General features: G+C 47.3%; 1 protein-coding gene across 12 annotated transcripts in view; it reads left to right on the top strand.

The window, feature by feature from the left end:
* The window catches only part of EXOC2 (exocyst complex component 2), a 142,754-nt gene that overhangs the window by 20,713 nt on the left and 103,838 nt on the right, over window positions 1-18,203 (top strand). For 11 of the 12 annotated variants that reach the window (XR_004313306.1, XR_004313305.1, XR_004313309.1 and 8 more), the window contains 4 exons: window positions 5,675-5,831; window positions 9,655-9,831; window positions 11,778-11,904; window positions 17,826-17,939. Coding sequence is in view for 3 of the 12 variants with exons in the window: in XM_032462377.1 (XP_032318268.1) it covers window positions 5,714-5,831; window positions 9,655-9,831; window positions 11,778-11,904; window positions 17,826-17,939 (536 nt within the window). In the remaining 9 variants the exon portion in view is untranslated. Of the gene's footprint in view, window positions 1-5,674; window positions 5,832-9,654; window positions 9,832-11,777; window positions 11,905-11,957; window positions 17,727-17,825; window positions 17,940-18,203 lie in introns of those variants that run through there. The other variant, XR_004313312.1, reaches the window with a different exon arrangement.

The following is an 18,203-nucleotide window of genomic DNA, read 5'->3' as shown; positions in this document are numbered from 1 at the left end:
CTAATATCTTTTTCACATTTTTCTTTGGTTTATTAATTAAATGAGAATTTCTAAGCTGTAGTAAAAGTCTCTCTTTTTAACCTGAAGGTTGCATCTCCTTTCCTCGCCTTCCTTCCCTCAGTCTGTCTGTTCATCTCCGTTTCTCCTTTTCTCTATATTTAATAAAATGGGGAAATGAAAAAAACCTATGGTTTGTCTTTGAAAATAAATAATTGTGCATGTTAATCTATGGCGACTGTTATAATGGTTTACTTTTAACCATTCATTAAAATATCTATGAAAGCTTTGTATTCTAGTCCCTGATGTATAATTTTCAAAAGTAAGTAGGCCATCTAATACACTAACATCTAAATACAAGGTCTTAAAAACTCAGCTTCTTCTAATGATGCACTAAGAAGTATTTTATAATAAATACAAGAATTTCTAAATGAATAACAACACACTCTTATCATAGTTTAGTGTAACTGTAAAAAGCTCGGGAGGGCAGTTTCTGTAGTCTTGCATTAGTAATTGAAGTTGAAAGTCTGCTCCGACAGACTCAGAGTCAAGGACTGTAAACAGCCTTAGGGAGTGTCATCCGGCCACCTCACTGACAGACGAGAAACCTGTTTCCGAGAGCGTGAAACTAGCCCAGGGCTTTTAGTTGTTAATGCCAGAGCCCAGCCTAGCGCCCGGGCCTCCAAACTCTTTATAGCTGTTAAGTTTTTAACCTTGTCCTGTAGAGGCTTAATTCAGAGACTGACAGTTTGGATGTACTTGGTTTATGGAAATAAATCTGGATTACCATGTGAATCTATTACTTGTCTAAAAAGATAACATTTATTTTATTTTTTTAACATTTTTTATTGATTTATAATCACTTTACAGTGTTGTGTCAAATTCCAGTGTAGAGCACAATTTTTCAGTTATACATGAACATATATATATTCATTGTCACGTTTTTTTCTCTGTGAGCTACCATAAGATCTTGCGTATTTCCCTGTGCTATACAGTATAATCTTGTTTATCTATTCTACAATTTTGAAATCCCGTCTATCCCTTCCCGCCTTCCACCCCCTAAAAAGATAACATTTATATGAAGAAAAGTCCAAACCTTTTTGAAGGTCATTGCCATATTGTCCTTGTGTGAAAATGCCCTGTGCTCTTGTAGATAGGAGAGAATTTGTTTGCCACAGAATGGTAATTCTTACATTAAAAAAGTCAAAGCGTCAAGATTAGAAGTTATTTCAGCTTCTGTTGCTGTCTTTTAGAGAAACCCTGCTGAGAGCAGGCAAACACTTATGCCTCTGTTCTCACTGCATCTGTAGGAAATAAATCGCTGACCAAACGTAGAGTTAAAGTGCTCCCTTACACCCAGATCCCGGTGTTCCGGTGTAGCTTTTATTTTCCCACTAAATACAGTTTGCTAAAAACTGCACTGGTTGTTTATATGACATGGTACTATATTTAAAATTTCATTACTGAAAAAACAAGATCACTGTTAAGGAGATGTTTATTCAGTGTAAACATATCAACGCCATACCAATATCGAAAGAAACCAGCCGAGCTTCTGTTACCTGCTGAATTCCTGTGCGTCTTCCTAGTCCTCATTATCTGCATGCAGGTCCAGGAAGCTGAAAATTTCTTGGTAAATTGTCACGAGTCTGGAGACATGCCAGAGTTATGATTCCTTTTTAATGCAATATTATATTGGTTCCAGGTGTACACCATAGTGATCTGATATTTTGATAGATTGTTCTCCATGTAAAATTACTATAAAATATTGCATGTATTTCCTGCACTGTATACTACATCCTAATTAATTTAGTTTATACCTAGCAGTTTGTACCTCTTAATCCCCTTCCCCCATCTGACCCGTCCCCTCAGCCCCTCCCCACTGGTAACCACTAGTTCTCTGTGAGTCTGTTTTTGTTTTGTTACATTTGTTCATTTGTTTTATTTTTTTAGATTCCACTTACCGGTGAAAACACACAGCATTTGTCTTTCTTTGGCTGACTTTTTCACTAAGCATAATACCCTTCAGGTCATCCATGTTATTGCAAATGGTAAAATTGCATTCTTTTTGATGGCTGAGTAGCACTCCATTGTATATGTGTACTGCACATTCTTTGTCTGTTCATCTCTTGATGTATGTTGAGAAGTGAAACTGTTGGATCATATGGTAGTTCTAGTTTTCCTGTTTTGAGGAACCTCCATACTGTTTTTCACAGCAGCTGCACAAATTTACATTGCCAGCAACAGTGCACGAGGGTTCCCTCTTTCCCACATCCTTGCCAACCCTTACTTCTTGTCTTTTTGATGATAGTCATTCTGACAGCGTGAGGTGAAGTCTTGTTGTGGTTTCGATTTGTGTTTACCCAGTGATTAGTGATGCCAAGCATCTTTTCATGGACCTGTTGACCACCTGAATGTCATCTTTGGGGAAATGCCTGTTCAGGTCCTCTGCCCGTTTTTTCAATCGGGTTTTTTCTTTGTTTTTGATATTGAGTTGTGTGAATATATTTTGGATATTAACCCCTTATTTGACACATTATTTGCAAATATCTTCTATTCAGTAGGTTGCCTTTTTGTCTTGATGATAGTTTCCTTTGCTGTGCAAAAGCTTTCCAGTTTGATGTAGTCCCATTTATTTATTTTTGCTTTTGTTTCCCTTGCCTGAGGAGACAGATCCAAAAAAATACTGCTAAGACTGATGTGAAAGAGTGTATTATGTTTTCTTACCTTTAGGTCTTGAATCCATTTTGAGTTTACTTTTACATATGATGTGAGAAAATGGTGTAGTTTCATTGTTTTGCATGTAACTGTCCAGTTTTCCCGAAACTATTTATCGAAGAGGCTGTGTTTTCCCCCATTACGTAGTCTTGCGGGAGGTTCTAGATAACCGTGTTCTGTTCCATTGGTCTGTGTGTCTGGTTTTTGTGCCAGTACCACACTGTTTTGATGACTGTAGCCCTGGAGCAGAGTCTGAAGTCAGGGAGCGTGATTCCTCCAGCTCTGTTCTTCTTTCTCAAGATTGCTTTGGCTGTTTGGGGTCTTTGTGGTTCCATACAGACTTTAGGATTGTTTTGTTCTAGTTCTGAAAAATGTCATGGATATTTTGATAGGAATGACATTAAATCTGTGGATTGCTGTGGGTCGTATAGACATTTTAACGGTGTTAATTTTTCCAGTCCAAGAGCACAGGATAGCTTTCCATTTCTTTGTATCTTCAGTTTCCTTCATCAGTGCTTTATAGTTTTCAGAGGATAGGTCTTCACCTCCTTGGTTAAGTTTGTTCCTAGGTATTTTATTCTTTTTGATGCGATTTTTTAAAACAGGATTAGTTTCTTTCTTTCTCTTTCTGATAGTTCAGTATTAGTGTGTAGCATCACAACAGGTTTCTGTATGATTCCTTTTTGAACAAACCTATAACCCTGTTTGGTGCCTAATGAGTTTTAAGTGTGAAGTATGGTTCTTAGGCTGAGAGCCAGTATGTAGTTTGCAGTTTACCTGTGTGTCCCTGTGTTTACACGTGAAAATCCCGATACAGTGCTCCAGTGCTGTCAGCCTTCAGCATTTGTCCATTTGTGTCATTTAACCGGTTTATTAGTGTACTTGGGTGAGGGTATTGCCTTTTGAAAGTGGCTTATTCTGTATCTGTAGTAATTTCCTTACGTGAGTAAGAACAGCTACTTTACCTCCTGTCCCTGGCTTTCTGCTTTCAAAAGATAGAATTAGCTTGTGGTGTGTAACTTTAGGGTGGATTTATTCACTTCTTACTCCTTACCTCCTTCATTATCTTACATGGTTGTATAATGTAAAGACTGGATATTGTTTTAATTAAATAAATCAGGTTTATGGCAGAAAAGTCAGACTTTTGTTAACCTCTGTTCAGTGTATTTATATAAGAAAGATCTTATGACAGAATTTCAAAGACTGTTGCTTTATTGCATTTGGAAAATCTTTGTGAGGGAAATCTGTAGGCACTTAATGACAACTATAGATGAAAGTTTTCCTTTAAAAATATCCTTGCTAATTTGGCATGAGTTTGTGAAACTGCAAATGTTGAGAAACTAAATTCTGTTTTCGTAAGCCTTAGGCTCTTCACTGGGAGTGATAAGACAGTACTTCCTTTATTTGTGATTTTAAATGTAAAAACATTATCTATAATGCAGGATGTTCCTGCTTGGAGGTGGGTCAGAAAGAGACGTCCCTCCCAGAATTCACTCCGGAAATAATTACTGAGTGCGTCCATATGTGTTGTGGACGCTGTCGTGTAAAAAGTAGATGTTCTTATGTTTGCAAACTAAGCGGTTTCCTGGTCTTCCTGAGATGCCTGGGGAGCCGCCCAGGGGCTGCAGTGGCTGCTGCCCCGGGAGGACTTGCCGCTTGCGTTTGCACGTGGACCAACATGACGAATGCTGGATTTTCACCTGCTTCTGATCTGTGTGTCTGGAGCAGAGGTGTGCTTTTCGGTCACCAACAAGAAAGTAGATCATACTTCCTGATTCATGACTGTGGGTGTTGGTCCAGACATTTACCTGCTATTACCAGACACGACTTCGTTTTACTGTTTTACTTGGACAGACTTTGAGGATAACGTAGGTAAGATTATGATCTTCTGTAAATGCCTTCAAAGTGGATTTGGAAAATAGGGAGTAAATTGACAATGCCTTGTCCTGGTTTCTGTTTTGTTTGCTTTGCCTTTTTTGAGACCAGAGGTATTCTCACTTCAGTTCTGTTTCACAGCAGGATGAGCCAGTGCCCCGGTCGTGTAAGAAGCAGCTAAGGTTCTCAGAATGTGACTGTCAGATGCACAGATGAGCTGATGAGATGCAGGGCACCCTAGAGAGGAGAGCGGCGCTCGCCCCGGGAGTCAGGAAGCCAAGGGCCTCTTTTACATCTAATCAGTGTGTGACCTTGAAAAAAGTCTCTTACCGTCTTTGGGTTACAGTTTCTTCAGGTGAGGGGTCTAGACATTAACTGGATGGGGTCTCTTGTCTTTGAACCTGTGAAGAACTGTCCTACCCTCGTCATGATCAGAACCACCATGTCAAGGGTAGCTGGCCATCTGGTGTTTTTATTAATCATCCTTTCAGTAACATTAATGTCAGTGGTAATTTCTTACTAAATTTTCATGCTGTTTTTCTGGAGACAAGTCTTCCAGAATATTTCTACTTAAAAATTTGATTCTGAAGGTACTCAGTGGAAGCCACGTGCTCATCCAGTTCGTGGTCTAACACTGTGGACAGGGCTGGTAACATCCTAATGAGGTTAACCCTCAGCACTTAAGAGTTGCTGTACTAAGTCAGGTACACAAATAAGGTGAAGTTAGTATGCCTGTGGGAACGTGGGGGTGCTGTGAGCTTTATGAGTCTGATGAGAGTGTCCCCCTGCGGCAGCTTCCAGCATGTTCCTAGGGTGTGGCCGTGGTGGCCTGGGGCTCAGGGTGACCTCGGGCTCCCTCTGTTCTCGCGTCGAAGGTGCCCATCCCAGACGTCCCACCATGGTGCTCACCTGCGTACTTGGTCACCTTCACGATCGGGGGTATCGGCAGATGAGCTACCCGGCAGCTCCAGAGCCCGGCCTGGGTGCTGACAAGCGCGCCTGTGTCTTGGTGCCGGATGCCTGGCCTGGCGTCTCCAGTCCGCTTCTCGCAGGTGGCGCTGATCCTCTTGTCCTTCTCTTCTGACAGGTGGCTTGTGGCGCTGGGCCTTGTTTCCCCGAAGGCACGATGTCTCGCTTGCGGCAGCCCCCCCTGGTGACGGGCATCTCTCCCAACGAGGGAATACCTTGGACGAAGGTCACGATTAGAGGAGAAAACCTGGGGACTGGCCCCACTGACCTCCTGGGTAAGGGCGGGCTGTGGCCCATGGATTCACGTCTGTGGTGGGCGGCCGAGGCCGGGGACACTGCTCTGAACCAGTGAACCAGGGAAAACACTGCTGTGGTCTCTACAGGGTGATCTGAACAGGAGTGGAGGGATGGTTTGGCTTTCTGATTGTTCTGTTAAAACCGTTGTTTTATCAAGTCTTGTCTGTGCTGTCTCACCAGGACCTTGAGACAGTTCCCCACAGCTGAGACTGGCCTGGACCCCTCAGTGCCGGCCTCCCCTGCCTGGATGGGAACAGCCTCCCAGCTCTTCCCGCCCCGCTAGTCCTGTTTCTGTCGGAGCCTGTCCTGCGCTCCTCTCTGCACTCTCTCCCCCTGGAGGAGACTGTCCGCTGGTCCACGTGGCGCCCATGTGCCGGGGCACCACCCAATCTGGGCTCCAGACTCTGGGTGCAGACTCTGCGCACTGACGCCGCCCGTGGTTCTTGTGAGCCTCCCCCCTCAATGGTAAACAAGCAGCATTGTAGTTTTAGGATCGGTTTATGCTTTCCATCGTTTTAAGCTCAAGGATGTGAGCGGTAGGATCCTGTGCATCCAGTCAGCACCACATGCGAGCTTTAGATGTGGGTTTGCACCCCCCCCCCCCAACAAAAGCACAAAGACTCTCCCAACCCCATCTCAGGGTCCTGGTCTGTCAGTGGCTCTCACCTGGCCTGGCTCCACCTCCTCCAGGACTTAGAGCAGGCTCTGGCCCAGCTGACAAACGTGGAGCCTGTCCTTGATTTTTAACAGCTCAGGTACCGGCAGGTTCAGCGCAGGGAGCAGACTGTGCGGAGTGTGTGGTCGGCTGCGTGTGAGGACGTGCAGGTGGGCTCGCAGCAAGGGGGCCACTTGTGTGGCTGCTGAGGGTCTGTGCTCACTTCGCACGTTAACTTATCCCCATTCAGACGTTCTCACGACCCACTGGTACATGGTGGAGGTTTTTCTTGTGTCGTTGCTCCTGGTCGGCAGGGGCTGTCTGGCCATCCAGAGACCCCGTGAGAAGGACGGGTGGTCAGAGCGAGTCCGCTGAGCTGGACAGGAAGAAGCTGGAGGGTCTGCTGAAACCTGCGGCGCGGCCGTTGTTGAGACGGCCCCCGGCAGAGCCCAGGGTGTGCAGAGCTGCCCTGCTGACCCTCACCCGGCGTGAGACGGACAGCTGCTGTGCTGGCACCACAGCAGTGGACGAGGGCCCCAGCCCGCCCCGAAGTCCACACGGCTACACGACACCGTCCCTGGTGCCGCCTCTTCCTTGGTGGTGCAGGGCGGCCTCAGAGCTGTCTGCCTCTACTGGCCATTCAAGTTTTATGGTAAAAGCCAGTGATAAAGGAGACTGTTCTTTGGGCCACTGTGTGTGTGGCAGGGGTGAGGGTGGCAGTTTTAAGTTACTAGTTTTTAAAATCAGTACTTCTTAATGGCAGTAACCAAAAATCTGCCACAGAATTTTGAAAGCCATTAAAACATTAAAAAAACTTTAAATAGAATTCCCATATGATCCAACAGTCCTATTTCTGAGTATCTATCCAAAGGAAATGAAGTCACTACCTCAAAGCTCCGTGTGCACTTCCGTAGTGTTCGCAGGAGCCAAGGGGTGGCAACAACCCTAGTGTCAGTGAGTAAAACTCAGACGTGTTAGACGAGAAAGACCGCCTTCCTAAGATTAATGCCTGGTGACTAATCTCATGTCTCAGCTTTTTGACAAAGTTCATTCCAGATTTTTCTTTATCCAGAGTGGGAAAAACCCTTAGGAGGAAGGCTCTGCCCCACAGGGAGCCCCGCACACGGCTGCTGGCCGCTGGGTGGACGTCACTCTGGCTTTGGCTCAGGCAGGGCTGTTCTCGTTTGGCTGAGTGTGTGTGACTTTTGTAAATCTGCTAGTTCAGCTCTCGCCCTGCTTGTATTGCCAAGAAACCATTTTTTTAGAAAGCAAACTTAACCTACTAAATAATTGAAGTGTTTTTAACTCAGATGACATCTACACTAGCCCAGTAAAACGCTATAAAAACACTTTATTTGGAATTCTACAAGTTACTTTAAAAACAAGATGTCATATTTCATGGCTTTCAGTACTTAACAAAAACACGCTTAAGAAATAGGTCTTACAATCTTCTTTCATTTCCATGACATTTAAAATGATCTGCTTAAATCTGTTTAAAATTAAATGGTGATTATAAATTTTTTTAAGTTAAAATGCAGAACAGATACTAAATCAGAGGACTCTTGACAGCAGTTCCAACTCGAATAAACTGTTGTCACAAGTCCTTTTTCTGCGTGTGCCGTCGTGGGTCTCACAGAAGTTATATATTGACCTGGAGTGACACCAGAATATCCAGCATCTCTAATTAAGCAGTTCATAAATTAAGGTGTTTCCCATTCACTGGAAAAAACAGAGTCTAATTTACGTGTGCATAAGAATGATTCGAGTAAGTGTCCCCGGCGCTCACCTTGGAGATGGAGCGCTCCAGGGATGCTTTTAATCTCTTAAATTGCTTAAATTTTTCATAATAAAAATTGGTTATCAGGAAAGCTAGCAAGACATTCTCATTTGGAAAAATAATTTTGAATTATGAATGCATCTAAAAATGTGTTAATGTCGTTACACATTTAAAAAACCAACAGAAAACTTAGTCCTAAAGGAACCTTTAAGTGCTATCATTAGAAAAACTAAATTCCTTACATGAATAAATAGTAATAGGTATTTTAGGGAACTCTCTGAAGTTCATTATTTCAATAAATGTCTTTAGAATGGAGTTGCTTTTATTCCTCTATGGTTAATATGACACTCTTAACTAAGCAGTGCTGTCAGTTCTCGCAGAAGAGACCTGAACCCCTCCCTGCATTTTTCCAGCCAGACCTGCATTGGTCGAGGTTCTGCTGCCCTGCTTGACTCTGAGTGGTATCAGAAGTTGAGGGAGAGAAGAGGAGGTGGGGAGTGTCTCGGCGTTTGCAGCGCACACGTGGACTCATCTTGCCTGCAGGCATTTCCCACGGTGACCTCTGCCTTGCGGGAATGCGCTGCCGGGATGCTGGGGTCGGCGGGGCCCCGTCTCCCGCGATCGCCCTCAGGGCTTCCCTGTGTGGTCGCTGCCTACATCGCGGTGTCCTGGACTCGGGGCGGAGATGCCAGGCGTGGGCTGAACTTTCTGGGAGCGGAGTGCAGTCCGGCGACAGTGCCTAGTGGGGAGCACGGAGGCAGCGTGGACTGCCCGCACAGGGGTGCTGGGCAGACGTGAAGACTGAAGGCGTAGCCGGTAGCGCCCGAGAACACTCACTGCATTTAATAGGCTTAAAATAAGGTGCCCGCTGTAGTCCCTTCTGTAGCATCTTCTGTAACTGAACACCAGTGCAGGTGCGTTCAGGTTATTTTTGGGAAGATGGATACATTTTTTTTCAGGGAGTGATGTATGCGTGTATTAATAGCTTTAGAGCTTTGTAGCAGTAACTTCTAGCATAGCAGTAACTTCTGATACATGTGAAAGCAATGAAAGTTTCTCGAAGTCTAGTCACCCGGAGTGCCTACTTGTTATTATGGTCATTGTTTTCAAATTCTAGCGATGTTTGAAGAAACGTGAAGATAACCTAAAAGAAGTCTTAAAATATCAGAGAAAAACAGACAGAAGATCAACAGAGACTATAGTTTATTTGCAGATAATATTGGGCATATTGAAGAACAGAAATAAGTGACTGACGAGCCGGAGAGTGCTGCTTCTGGATTTATTTTCGGTGCTGATCCCGCGCGGAGGATTGCTGTGTTTCATGGAAGGGCTGCTATTCAGGCTCGTTTACACGCGTTTCTGCTTGCAGGTCTGACCATCTGTGGGCACAACTGCCTCCTGACGGCGGAGTGGATATCTGCGAGTAAGATCGTGTGTCGCGTGGGGCGGGCTGAGAACGACAGGGGCGACATCATCGTCACGACCAAGTCCGGAGGCAGAGGGACCTCCACGGTCTCTTTCAAGCTGCTCAAACCTGAGAAAATAGGTATCACCTCCATGACTTTACTCTAAAGAAGATAAAAGCAGGCTTTGTCTTGCAAAATCGAATACTGGTAAATTAGTGTAACGCTTACTTATTCTCATATGTCAGGAACTTGGGTTCAGTTTGTGTTTACTTTTTCAGGAACTTGGGATGTTGGTTAAAATGTGCATTGCTTTTGAAAAGGCGGCTTGCTGAGCGAGCAGTCAGTGAGCCAGCAGAACCCGAGGGTCGCGATTACGAGAGCTGTCATCCCGAGCTCCGTATAAAACCTGCCGCTTTGACGCAGCGAGATGCCCATTTTAGTTCCCTGGTCTCGAATACAATAATTGCCCTTCTTTCCACGGTACAGTCAAGATTTGAGGTGAAATATCTTCCTGATTTGGCCAAATTAGCAGTAACACTCTCTAAATAATCTCCTTTCCCTCACTTTCCACGTCCTTTGAGGCCCGGACAGAAAGGTGCCCACCTCACTGTGCCTCTGAGCTCCAACCAGGAGAGACACTCAGGTGCCCCATCATGTCCCGTTCCCTTCACGCACCTAACACGCCCCCCGCGCTGGGAGGAGAGCTGGCTCCAGCCCGCTCTGTGTGCTGGCACTGCTGCTCTGGGTGCGTGCAGGGACCGGTGCTGAGTGACTGCGAGCACACATGGCCGTGCTTGGCGCAGCCCCCGCACAGTGGGTGTCAGTACTTCGGTATTTTGCATGCTTCTTCGTGTGTGTGACCGCCCCTGCTGGAGGAGGCGTCACGTCAGAGTCGTGTGTGGGCCTGCAGTAACTTGTGCGTGGTCAGCCCTCGATGACTCCCTGTGTGCTGGACGGACGTCCCAGGCACACTGCAGCCCCGACCATGCTGCTCTCAGTTGGAAAAGCAGGGAATTGGGCACTTGTTTTTGTTTTCTGTCTTAGAGTGGAGAGCCTTTCTTCAGCACTGTTTCCTTAAATTCCTGGATTTTTTTAATACATAAAAAATTGCGGAATTTAAGGGAAGATTCAGAATGGAACTTACGTATATGTACACCTGTGTATGCAGACATGTACATATACACACAATATTCTTGTTTTTGTTTACTGGTTTTTATTTAATGTCTTTGAAAACTGAACTGTGAAATTAAAGCAGGAACTTGTTTTCAGGTTTTTGGAGGAGCTTAAAAGACATTTTGACAGACTCCAGTGTCATCTTGAATCATGTTTATACAGCAGATAAAGAGAACTTACATGAAAGTATTGGTTTTATTCTGAGACACTGCGCCCAGACGTACCACAGTGCAGGCTCAGTAAAGGCTTGTGGATCTGAACTCGGGAGCACCTGGACCTGAGCTGTGGCCGCTGGGGGAGCCTCCTTGGGTCCTGGCAGAGCTGGGGTGCTGGTGGAGCCAGAGGGTCACCAGCGGCCCTGCCTGACCCTCCGCTCTGCCCCGGCCCCGCCCACCTTCTGCTGCAGCCCGGGCCCTGTGGCACCACGCCCTGAGGAGCTGTGCGGAGGAGGGTGGCGCCGGGCTGTCACGGGAGAGAGGCCCTGTTTCCATACATTGTGCTTTGTTCACTCTCCCTAAATATCCTGCTCATTTCAATGAAGGTGTTTGACTGACTTCTTTGCGTAAGGAATTGCTGGATGCTTTGTTGATATACCGAATTTAATTAATTGTACTTTTTTTATTTGTAAAATTCATTTGCTTTAGCAGAACTTGCTCGGAGGCTTAATTTTTCTTCTCTGTTGAATAATGTACAGTGCAATCAAGGTGTTATTTTTTGCCTTTTTAATAGATTCTCAGTGGTTTTAATTAAGCCACCAGCCATTTAAAAAAGCAATCTGGAGCATTTGTTCCCAGGAATCTTTTAAAAATTACCGTAGCGTGCATTTTGAACGAGGTCTTTAGAACATGGAGCCGCGTGGGAAGGCTGAGAAAGGCCCCAGGAGCGTGCTCTCACTCGAGGCCTGTCTCGGTAGGGATCCTGGACCAGTCGGCCGTGTGGGTGGAGGAGATGAGCTACTACGACGTTCGCACCGACAGGAGTAAAGGCGCCCCGCCCTTGTCCCTGCGCCCCGCCAACCCCCTTGGCATCGAGATCCAGACGTGAGTACCGCTTTCCTTCCGTTGTCTTTACGTCCAGCTGCGGGAAGGTTCCTCACCCAGAGGGAGCGCGTCGGGCCCCAGGGCCCCGGGAGCGCAGCTGAGGACGCGTCTGTGTTCTCTCTGGAGCCGGGTCGGCTCTGCTGCAGTGAGTTCCGATTAAAGCTTTTGGTAGAAACTACTTAACCTTTTAAGTTTTTGACTTTACCTTTAGTGAAGAGGAAAAGCAGCTTGAAATTTGTAATAACTAATACTTTTCATGATATGAGAATTAATGTGTTATTAGAAGTTGGTAAATTTAAATACTTAGATGGTACGTGAAATCAAAATAGAATTTTCATATGCTTCATTTTTAGGGAAATATTTTACAATAATTAGACCCAGTGTAGTCTGTCATTTTGTTTACTGCTTCAAATATGATTTGTAGTTAACTCAGACTTAACTTTCTTTCAGGCTGTCTTGAACCAAATCTAGAATTGCCTTTTCTTTTTTTTTTTTTAACACCTTTATTTTGTTATGGTTCCTGAACGATAACCTACACGTATTTCGGATGTACAATTTGATGAGTTTTGGTAGATGTACACACGCATGAAACCACCACCACAATCAAGGTATCTCTACACGGTGTTTCTGTAGCTTTTGTAATCAGCGCCTTTATCCTTGGGTCTTCCTTGGTCAGTACATCAAACGCATTAGTTGTGTCTGGTTTATTTCCTGGCCTAGAGATTCTGTGATGAAGTGATGTGCTGAGCGTCGCTCCGTAAACGCTTCCTGGAGGCGACAAGTTAGTTCTGTTGACACTTTAACCATAGCGTTATTTTAGGTTTTTCTAGGAGTGGAGAAAACTTTCCACTAATCTTTATGTTTTTAACCTCTAAGCCTACTCTGAAGAAAACGAGTAAATCGAAAGCAAGCTGCCTTTCCCCCTGGGGGGGGTTGCCGCTGGCTGGCAGGGAGGGGACAAGTGTTTGTCTCGGGAAGCCGTCCTGTGTTGGAAAAGGCCTGGTGAGCGTGGGCTGCCCTGGGTCGCCGCTCTGAAATCGTTGGCCGCGTGGGTCGTTCAGGAGCTGTTTGAAGGACTTCGGTGCCCAATAAATTAAGGGTTTGAGGGTCAGGAGGGCCCAGGAAAGAACAGGAACCGCTCAGTGTTTTCCTGAGCACGGTCTCCTGCTTGAGTGGGCCCTGTGGTTGACACTGAACCTCTTCATGCCTGCTTCCGTGTGCTGCAGTGCCAGCCTCCTTCCTGGGCCCGCCACTGAGGACGTGTGGAGCAGGGGCCCTGAGGAAGATGGGTTCTGTACGCAGGCACGGGGCATAGGAATGGCGTGTGAATTTTGTCTGAGCCGTAGACAAAAGTTGGACTCAGTTGGACGCTTGCATCGTGAAGTGGACTTCTCCGTCTTCAGCTTGGCTCCTTGATCTCTTTACCTGTGCGCGCCCTCTCACCTTTCCATGGTCTTCATCCCTCCTGTTACTGCTGCTGCCCATGAAGGGGTTCGGCTGGGGGCCCCGTAGCCCTTTCCTTCACACAGTTTGGAATAACCCGTAGGTGACGTGGGTGATGGGCCAGAAGTAACGTCACCACAAGTGCTCAGCTCTTCAGAGAGTTTTCCTTCTTCTCTGAGAGGTGGTCTGGTTGAGCCCGGAGCCCTCTCTCAGCTTGAATCAGCTCTGCCACTTCCTCGCGGTGGAGTCAGCCCCTGCCTCCCCACTTGCAGAAGCGGCTGCCTGCGTCGCAGGGTGGCTGTGAGCTCCAGCGAGAGCACACGTTCCTCATTGTCACTGTGATCCTTGTTCCTGCATGCTCACTGCTCATTGCTCTGGGAGAGAATCTTTTTAATAACTATTAAGATTTCAGAGTAATAAATTGTATTAAAATCTAAAATAGCATATGTACATTAGTTCAAGAAGTGCTTAAATGGGATAGAATTAACAGTAATATTTCTTTCAAGCTGTTACTTGGAAGTTTCAGGAATAATTTGCTCTGCCCTGGATAATGAAAGGATAGCTTTTGGAAAGGTAAAATCTTGACTCTCATGCAGATGCAAAATACATGCGTGTCAGAGCATTATTTAATTCAGTGGTTAATGGGAAACCAGTTCCGAGGGAATTCAGGGCCAGGCGTCTGGGCAGTGAGGGCCGAGGTGCACCAGCACGTCCACTGCGTAGCCATCAGTTGCGTCCTCACCCGCTGGGCGCCCTGGTCCCTGTCATTCCTCACCTGTGTCCTGCAGCAGAGCCTCCGCGAGGAACAGAGGAGACCTGGGGAGGGGACGGCGGCCCTGGGCAGGCCCTCCAGACAGTTAGGACGTCCAGGATCCTTTTTGCCTGTGTAAGGTCTTGCACAAGTTTTTGGTCAAAAGAAGAAGAGGACAGATCCCGGGAAGCAGGAAGACGAAGGTGAGAGTGGGAAGGGCTGGAAACCAGGAGGAGAGGGCGGTTTGGGCCGGAAAAATGCTTCTCCACGCTCCTTTTCACTTTTTAAAGGTTCTGTCAGGAATCCTGCATTTGTTTTATTCTTTGACCTCAGCTGGAGAAGTCTTATTTTAGAAAAAGAGAATAGGAAAGGACAAGCAGATGTGAAAACGTCTTTTTAAAGGTTCTGTCAGGAATCCTGCATTTGTTTTATTCTTTGACCTCAGCTGGAGAAGTCTTATTTTAGAAAAAGAGAATAGGAAAGGACAAGCAGATGTGAAAACGTCGGTGTGGGTCTTATTTCCCTGACTCACTTCGTATTTTTCAGTCCAAGTGTTCCGTGTCCGTAGAGAATGGGTTACGATGCAGGTGAGGATGCCTAAGAGCATTTCCTTACTATCTGTCTACCTTCTGTTTTGTTTCTGTCTATTAATGTCACTTCGGGTTTCTTTTATAATTAAAAGGCTGGGGAGGACCTATTTTCATTTTTTAAAAACTGTCGTCAGAGAAGGGGTAACAGGATTTAATTACTCGCTTGTTGAAGAATTGTGAGTGCCTGTTAGAAAGTGCCGTGGTCCCGGTGAGTTCCCACACTGAAGTGGTGAGGTTGCCTTTGGAAGAGGAACCACCCCCGGTGGTGGCAGTGTGGGTGTTTGTGGGAGCGCAGTCGCGTGTACTGGGTGGGTCCCTGAGGGTCCTGCCGTGGCATCCGGTTCTATGAGCAGGCGAAGCGGGTGGGGGTGACCCGGGCCGGTCCAGGGCTGGAGGACGGCGCTGTTGGCGCCCGCGCCGTGGGCTGCCGCCTTCCACCACGGGCTGGCCAGCTGGCAGTTATGGGCCTCCCTCGGCCGCTCAGCCCTGATGCTGCGTACACATGGTGCCTTGACACCTATAAAAGTGCTACTAATTCCTCAGGAAAAAAACTTCGCTTTGGATTGAGACTAAGGTTTGCTTGTAAAAAGTCAGTATTTACGATTTATTATACTGATCGTCACAAATATGTGTTCTTTGCACTGCTTAGATTATGAGAGACATTAAAATTGTAAAAGAAGGTAAAAACTGGTTCATATTAAGGAAAAGCCTTCACTGGGTTTTATTTCTTAAAAGCACTCTTTGCCTAACATGAGCATGTTTACAAGTGATGTTTTTGCAGACAGCAGCTCTGTGGGAGTGCGGGTGCTGAGGCGGCGCACGGCCCTCCTGCTCCGTGCGGCCCGTGGCTGCTCTGTGCAGCTGTCACTGGGGCACAGTCCCGAGCGGCCAGCTGGTCTCGGTCCCGCGCCACGTGGGCGTGTGAGCAGCACAGGTCTTGCTTCTCGTCAGGCTGGATAGCCAGCGGAAGGAAGAGGCGGCGTCTTCCTGCTGCGTCTAGAAAGCGAGGAGAGGCGCAGTCACTCCTGCTGTGAGTGTGGGAGGGAGGCCGCCTTTGGGGATTTACAGGAGCGCGTCTGTGGGCTGTGGTGCAGGCCTTCGGCCCCGAAACTGCGTGAGACCAAAACAGAGGGGAAGCCCACGCCCTGCAGCGAGCTGGCCAATTAATGCAGCGGGAAGCAGGCGCTGGAGTGAGAGCCGCGGGTCTGAGTGACGCGCTCAGGGTGTGGGAGCCGCTTTCCGCTGCCCTTGCACCCACAGTGACACAGCGATGACGCCGTGCCTGGTGGGACGCTTTCTCAGGAGGATTTCTGCTGCCCTGTGGCTCACGGGCCGTCAGCAGGGTGTGCTCGTACTCGAACGTGAGTGCAGGTGTGCCGTCCTGCCTCTGTCCACGTGGTCCGTGTACTGGGTCCCCCGAGACCGGACCTTCCAGGAGGTCCCGTCTCGGCTCACACGGCCCTCTGATGGGTCTCCAGCTTCCGAAACGGTTGATTCCTTAGCGACAACACTACACGGGTTACAGCGTGGGCTGTGTGCTGCTGTCCCCTCCAGCTGGTGAGAACGTGGCTTTGGTTTGTGTTACTCGGCATACTTTGCTGTCACCGACTGTTGGCTTCACTCGGTGGGTCAGAGCCTACGATCCTGTCTCACCTCTCCAGGCTTCGCACCCCGTGACCTAGTGTGTCTGCCTCGGCTGAGGCTGCTGTCAAGACCGTTAGCAGTTTCCCACACCCGAATCACTGCCGCCCACCCTCCGCTCAATTCCTGTCTTTCTAGGTTTGTAGCTGTCACTTTACGCCACGCCTAGGATTCTCAGGTTCTTGATTTGACGGCGGAAGTACCAGCTTCTGTTCCTGAATGTTTACTTGCCCTGTCTCTGAGGCCGTTTCCTCACCACAAAATGGGAATCTGTAACTCACTGTGTTACGAGAATCGAATAGGACAGTGCTTATGAAAAGAGTCTGTTAAATACAAAGAACTAAGTGTAAAGAATAGAAATAACAGCAGGTAACCCTTCTGAACGTTTATTGGTGTCGAGAACCACGGAGCCTTCCGCGTGCGTTGCTTTCACCCTCAGCGTATTCCTAAGAGGAAGACACTGCGGCCCTGCCGTCCCCGTGAGCAGACGGCACCTTAGGGAGGCGAAGCAGCGTCCTGGAGGCTACCCAGAAAGCTTAGCAACCCTGCAAGCCCTGCCGGGCACTCCCCGCCCCTGCGGGCGCGCCCACGGAGCGGCACAGCCTCCTGGCGCTGGCGGGCTGTCTGCTTTCTCCCGGTCTCCTGTTCCACGTTTACTTTTAGGTGCCTTCAGCTGTAAGTAACAGAAAACAAAAGTTCATCTTGGTTTAAACAAAAAAGATACTTATTTTTTCATATCATACGAAGTCCAGAGATGTTGGTCTCAACGACTGGCTGAGCCAGTGGCTCGGAAACGTCACCGAGACGTGAGGAGCCCGGCTGGCGGGTCTGCTGCCCTTGGCATGACGCTGACTTCCTTCCTGACTGCAGGATGACGTTAGCGATTTCTAGTGATGAAGCTGTAGAAATACGTAGTAAATAATAATGTTACAATAAAAATACTATTGAAACAATAGTAATACACAATAGGTAATAAAATACAGTGAAGTCTAGGGCAGAAAGACGTGGTCTCTTCTTGATTTTCCTTTAAAGTGTGGGAACATTTCCCGGAAATGCTTCCACAGCTCGCTCTTTGGATGCTGTTGGTCAGAACACAGCCCCAGCAGTGAGGGGCACAGAGGGCACGCTTGCTTCGTGTGATCGGTGTTCACACTCGGGCGGGACGAGTGCCAGGCTGTGCGGGTGGCTGTGTCTGATCCGGTGGGGAATGAATGTCAGGTCACCAGCTAACGGTGCACGTGGGATCCTCAAGAAATTAAAACTAGAACTACCACACGATCCAGCAGTCCTGCGTCTGAGTGCTTATTCTAAGGAGATGGAATCGGGATCTCGGGGTGATCTGCACCCCATGTTCACTGCAGCAGGATTCCCTGTGACCGAGATCTGGAAACACCTAAGTGTGTATAATTGTAGCGGTTGGTGTTCATGTTTATTACTGTTCCATCTTTGTAGTGAGCTCACTTGAAATATATTTTAAACCTTTTTTTCTCCCTCAGAGGTAAATTTCCCCAGAAGGACTTGGAAGCGCTGTTCCCTGGAATGAGTGCTGATTTTACAAGTGAGAACTTTTCGGCTGCCTGGTATCTGATAGAGAACCACTCCAGCACCAGGTGAGTGGGCGCTGGAGTGTCGCAGGGTCTCACTCCCACACCGGGTTAGTGGACACTGAGCTGTGCCTCAGGGTCTCATGGGTGCAGCTGAGCAGATACGTGGTAACGGGGTTTCCTCTGGCGTTGCCACTCAGCAGCCCTTTGACCTCGGGTGAGCTTGTGAGCATCTGTCTGGGTCTCTGTTTCCTTATTTACCAGATGGGACCATCAGTTAGAGGCTCCTGTTTCCTACTAGCATGTTGTTGCTCTCTGTTTCATTATTTA

Source organism: Camelus ferus, chromosome 20, assembly GCF_009834535.1.
Source record: "Camelus ferus isolate YT-003-E chromosome 20, BCGSAC_Cfer_1.0, whole genome shotgun sequence".
NCBI classification, from domain to species: domain Eukaryota; kingdom Metazoa; phylum Chordata; class Mammalia; order Artiodactyla; family Camelidae; genus Camelus; species Camelus ferus.
Note: the sequence above shows the minus strand (reverse complement) of the source record. Positions and strands in the feature narration are given on the sequence as shown.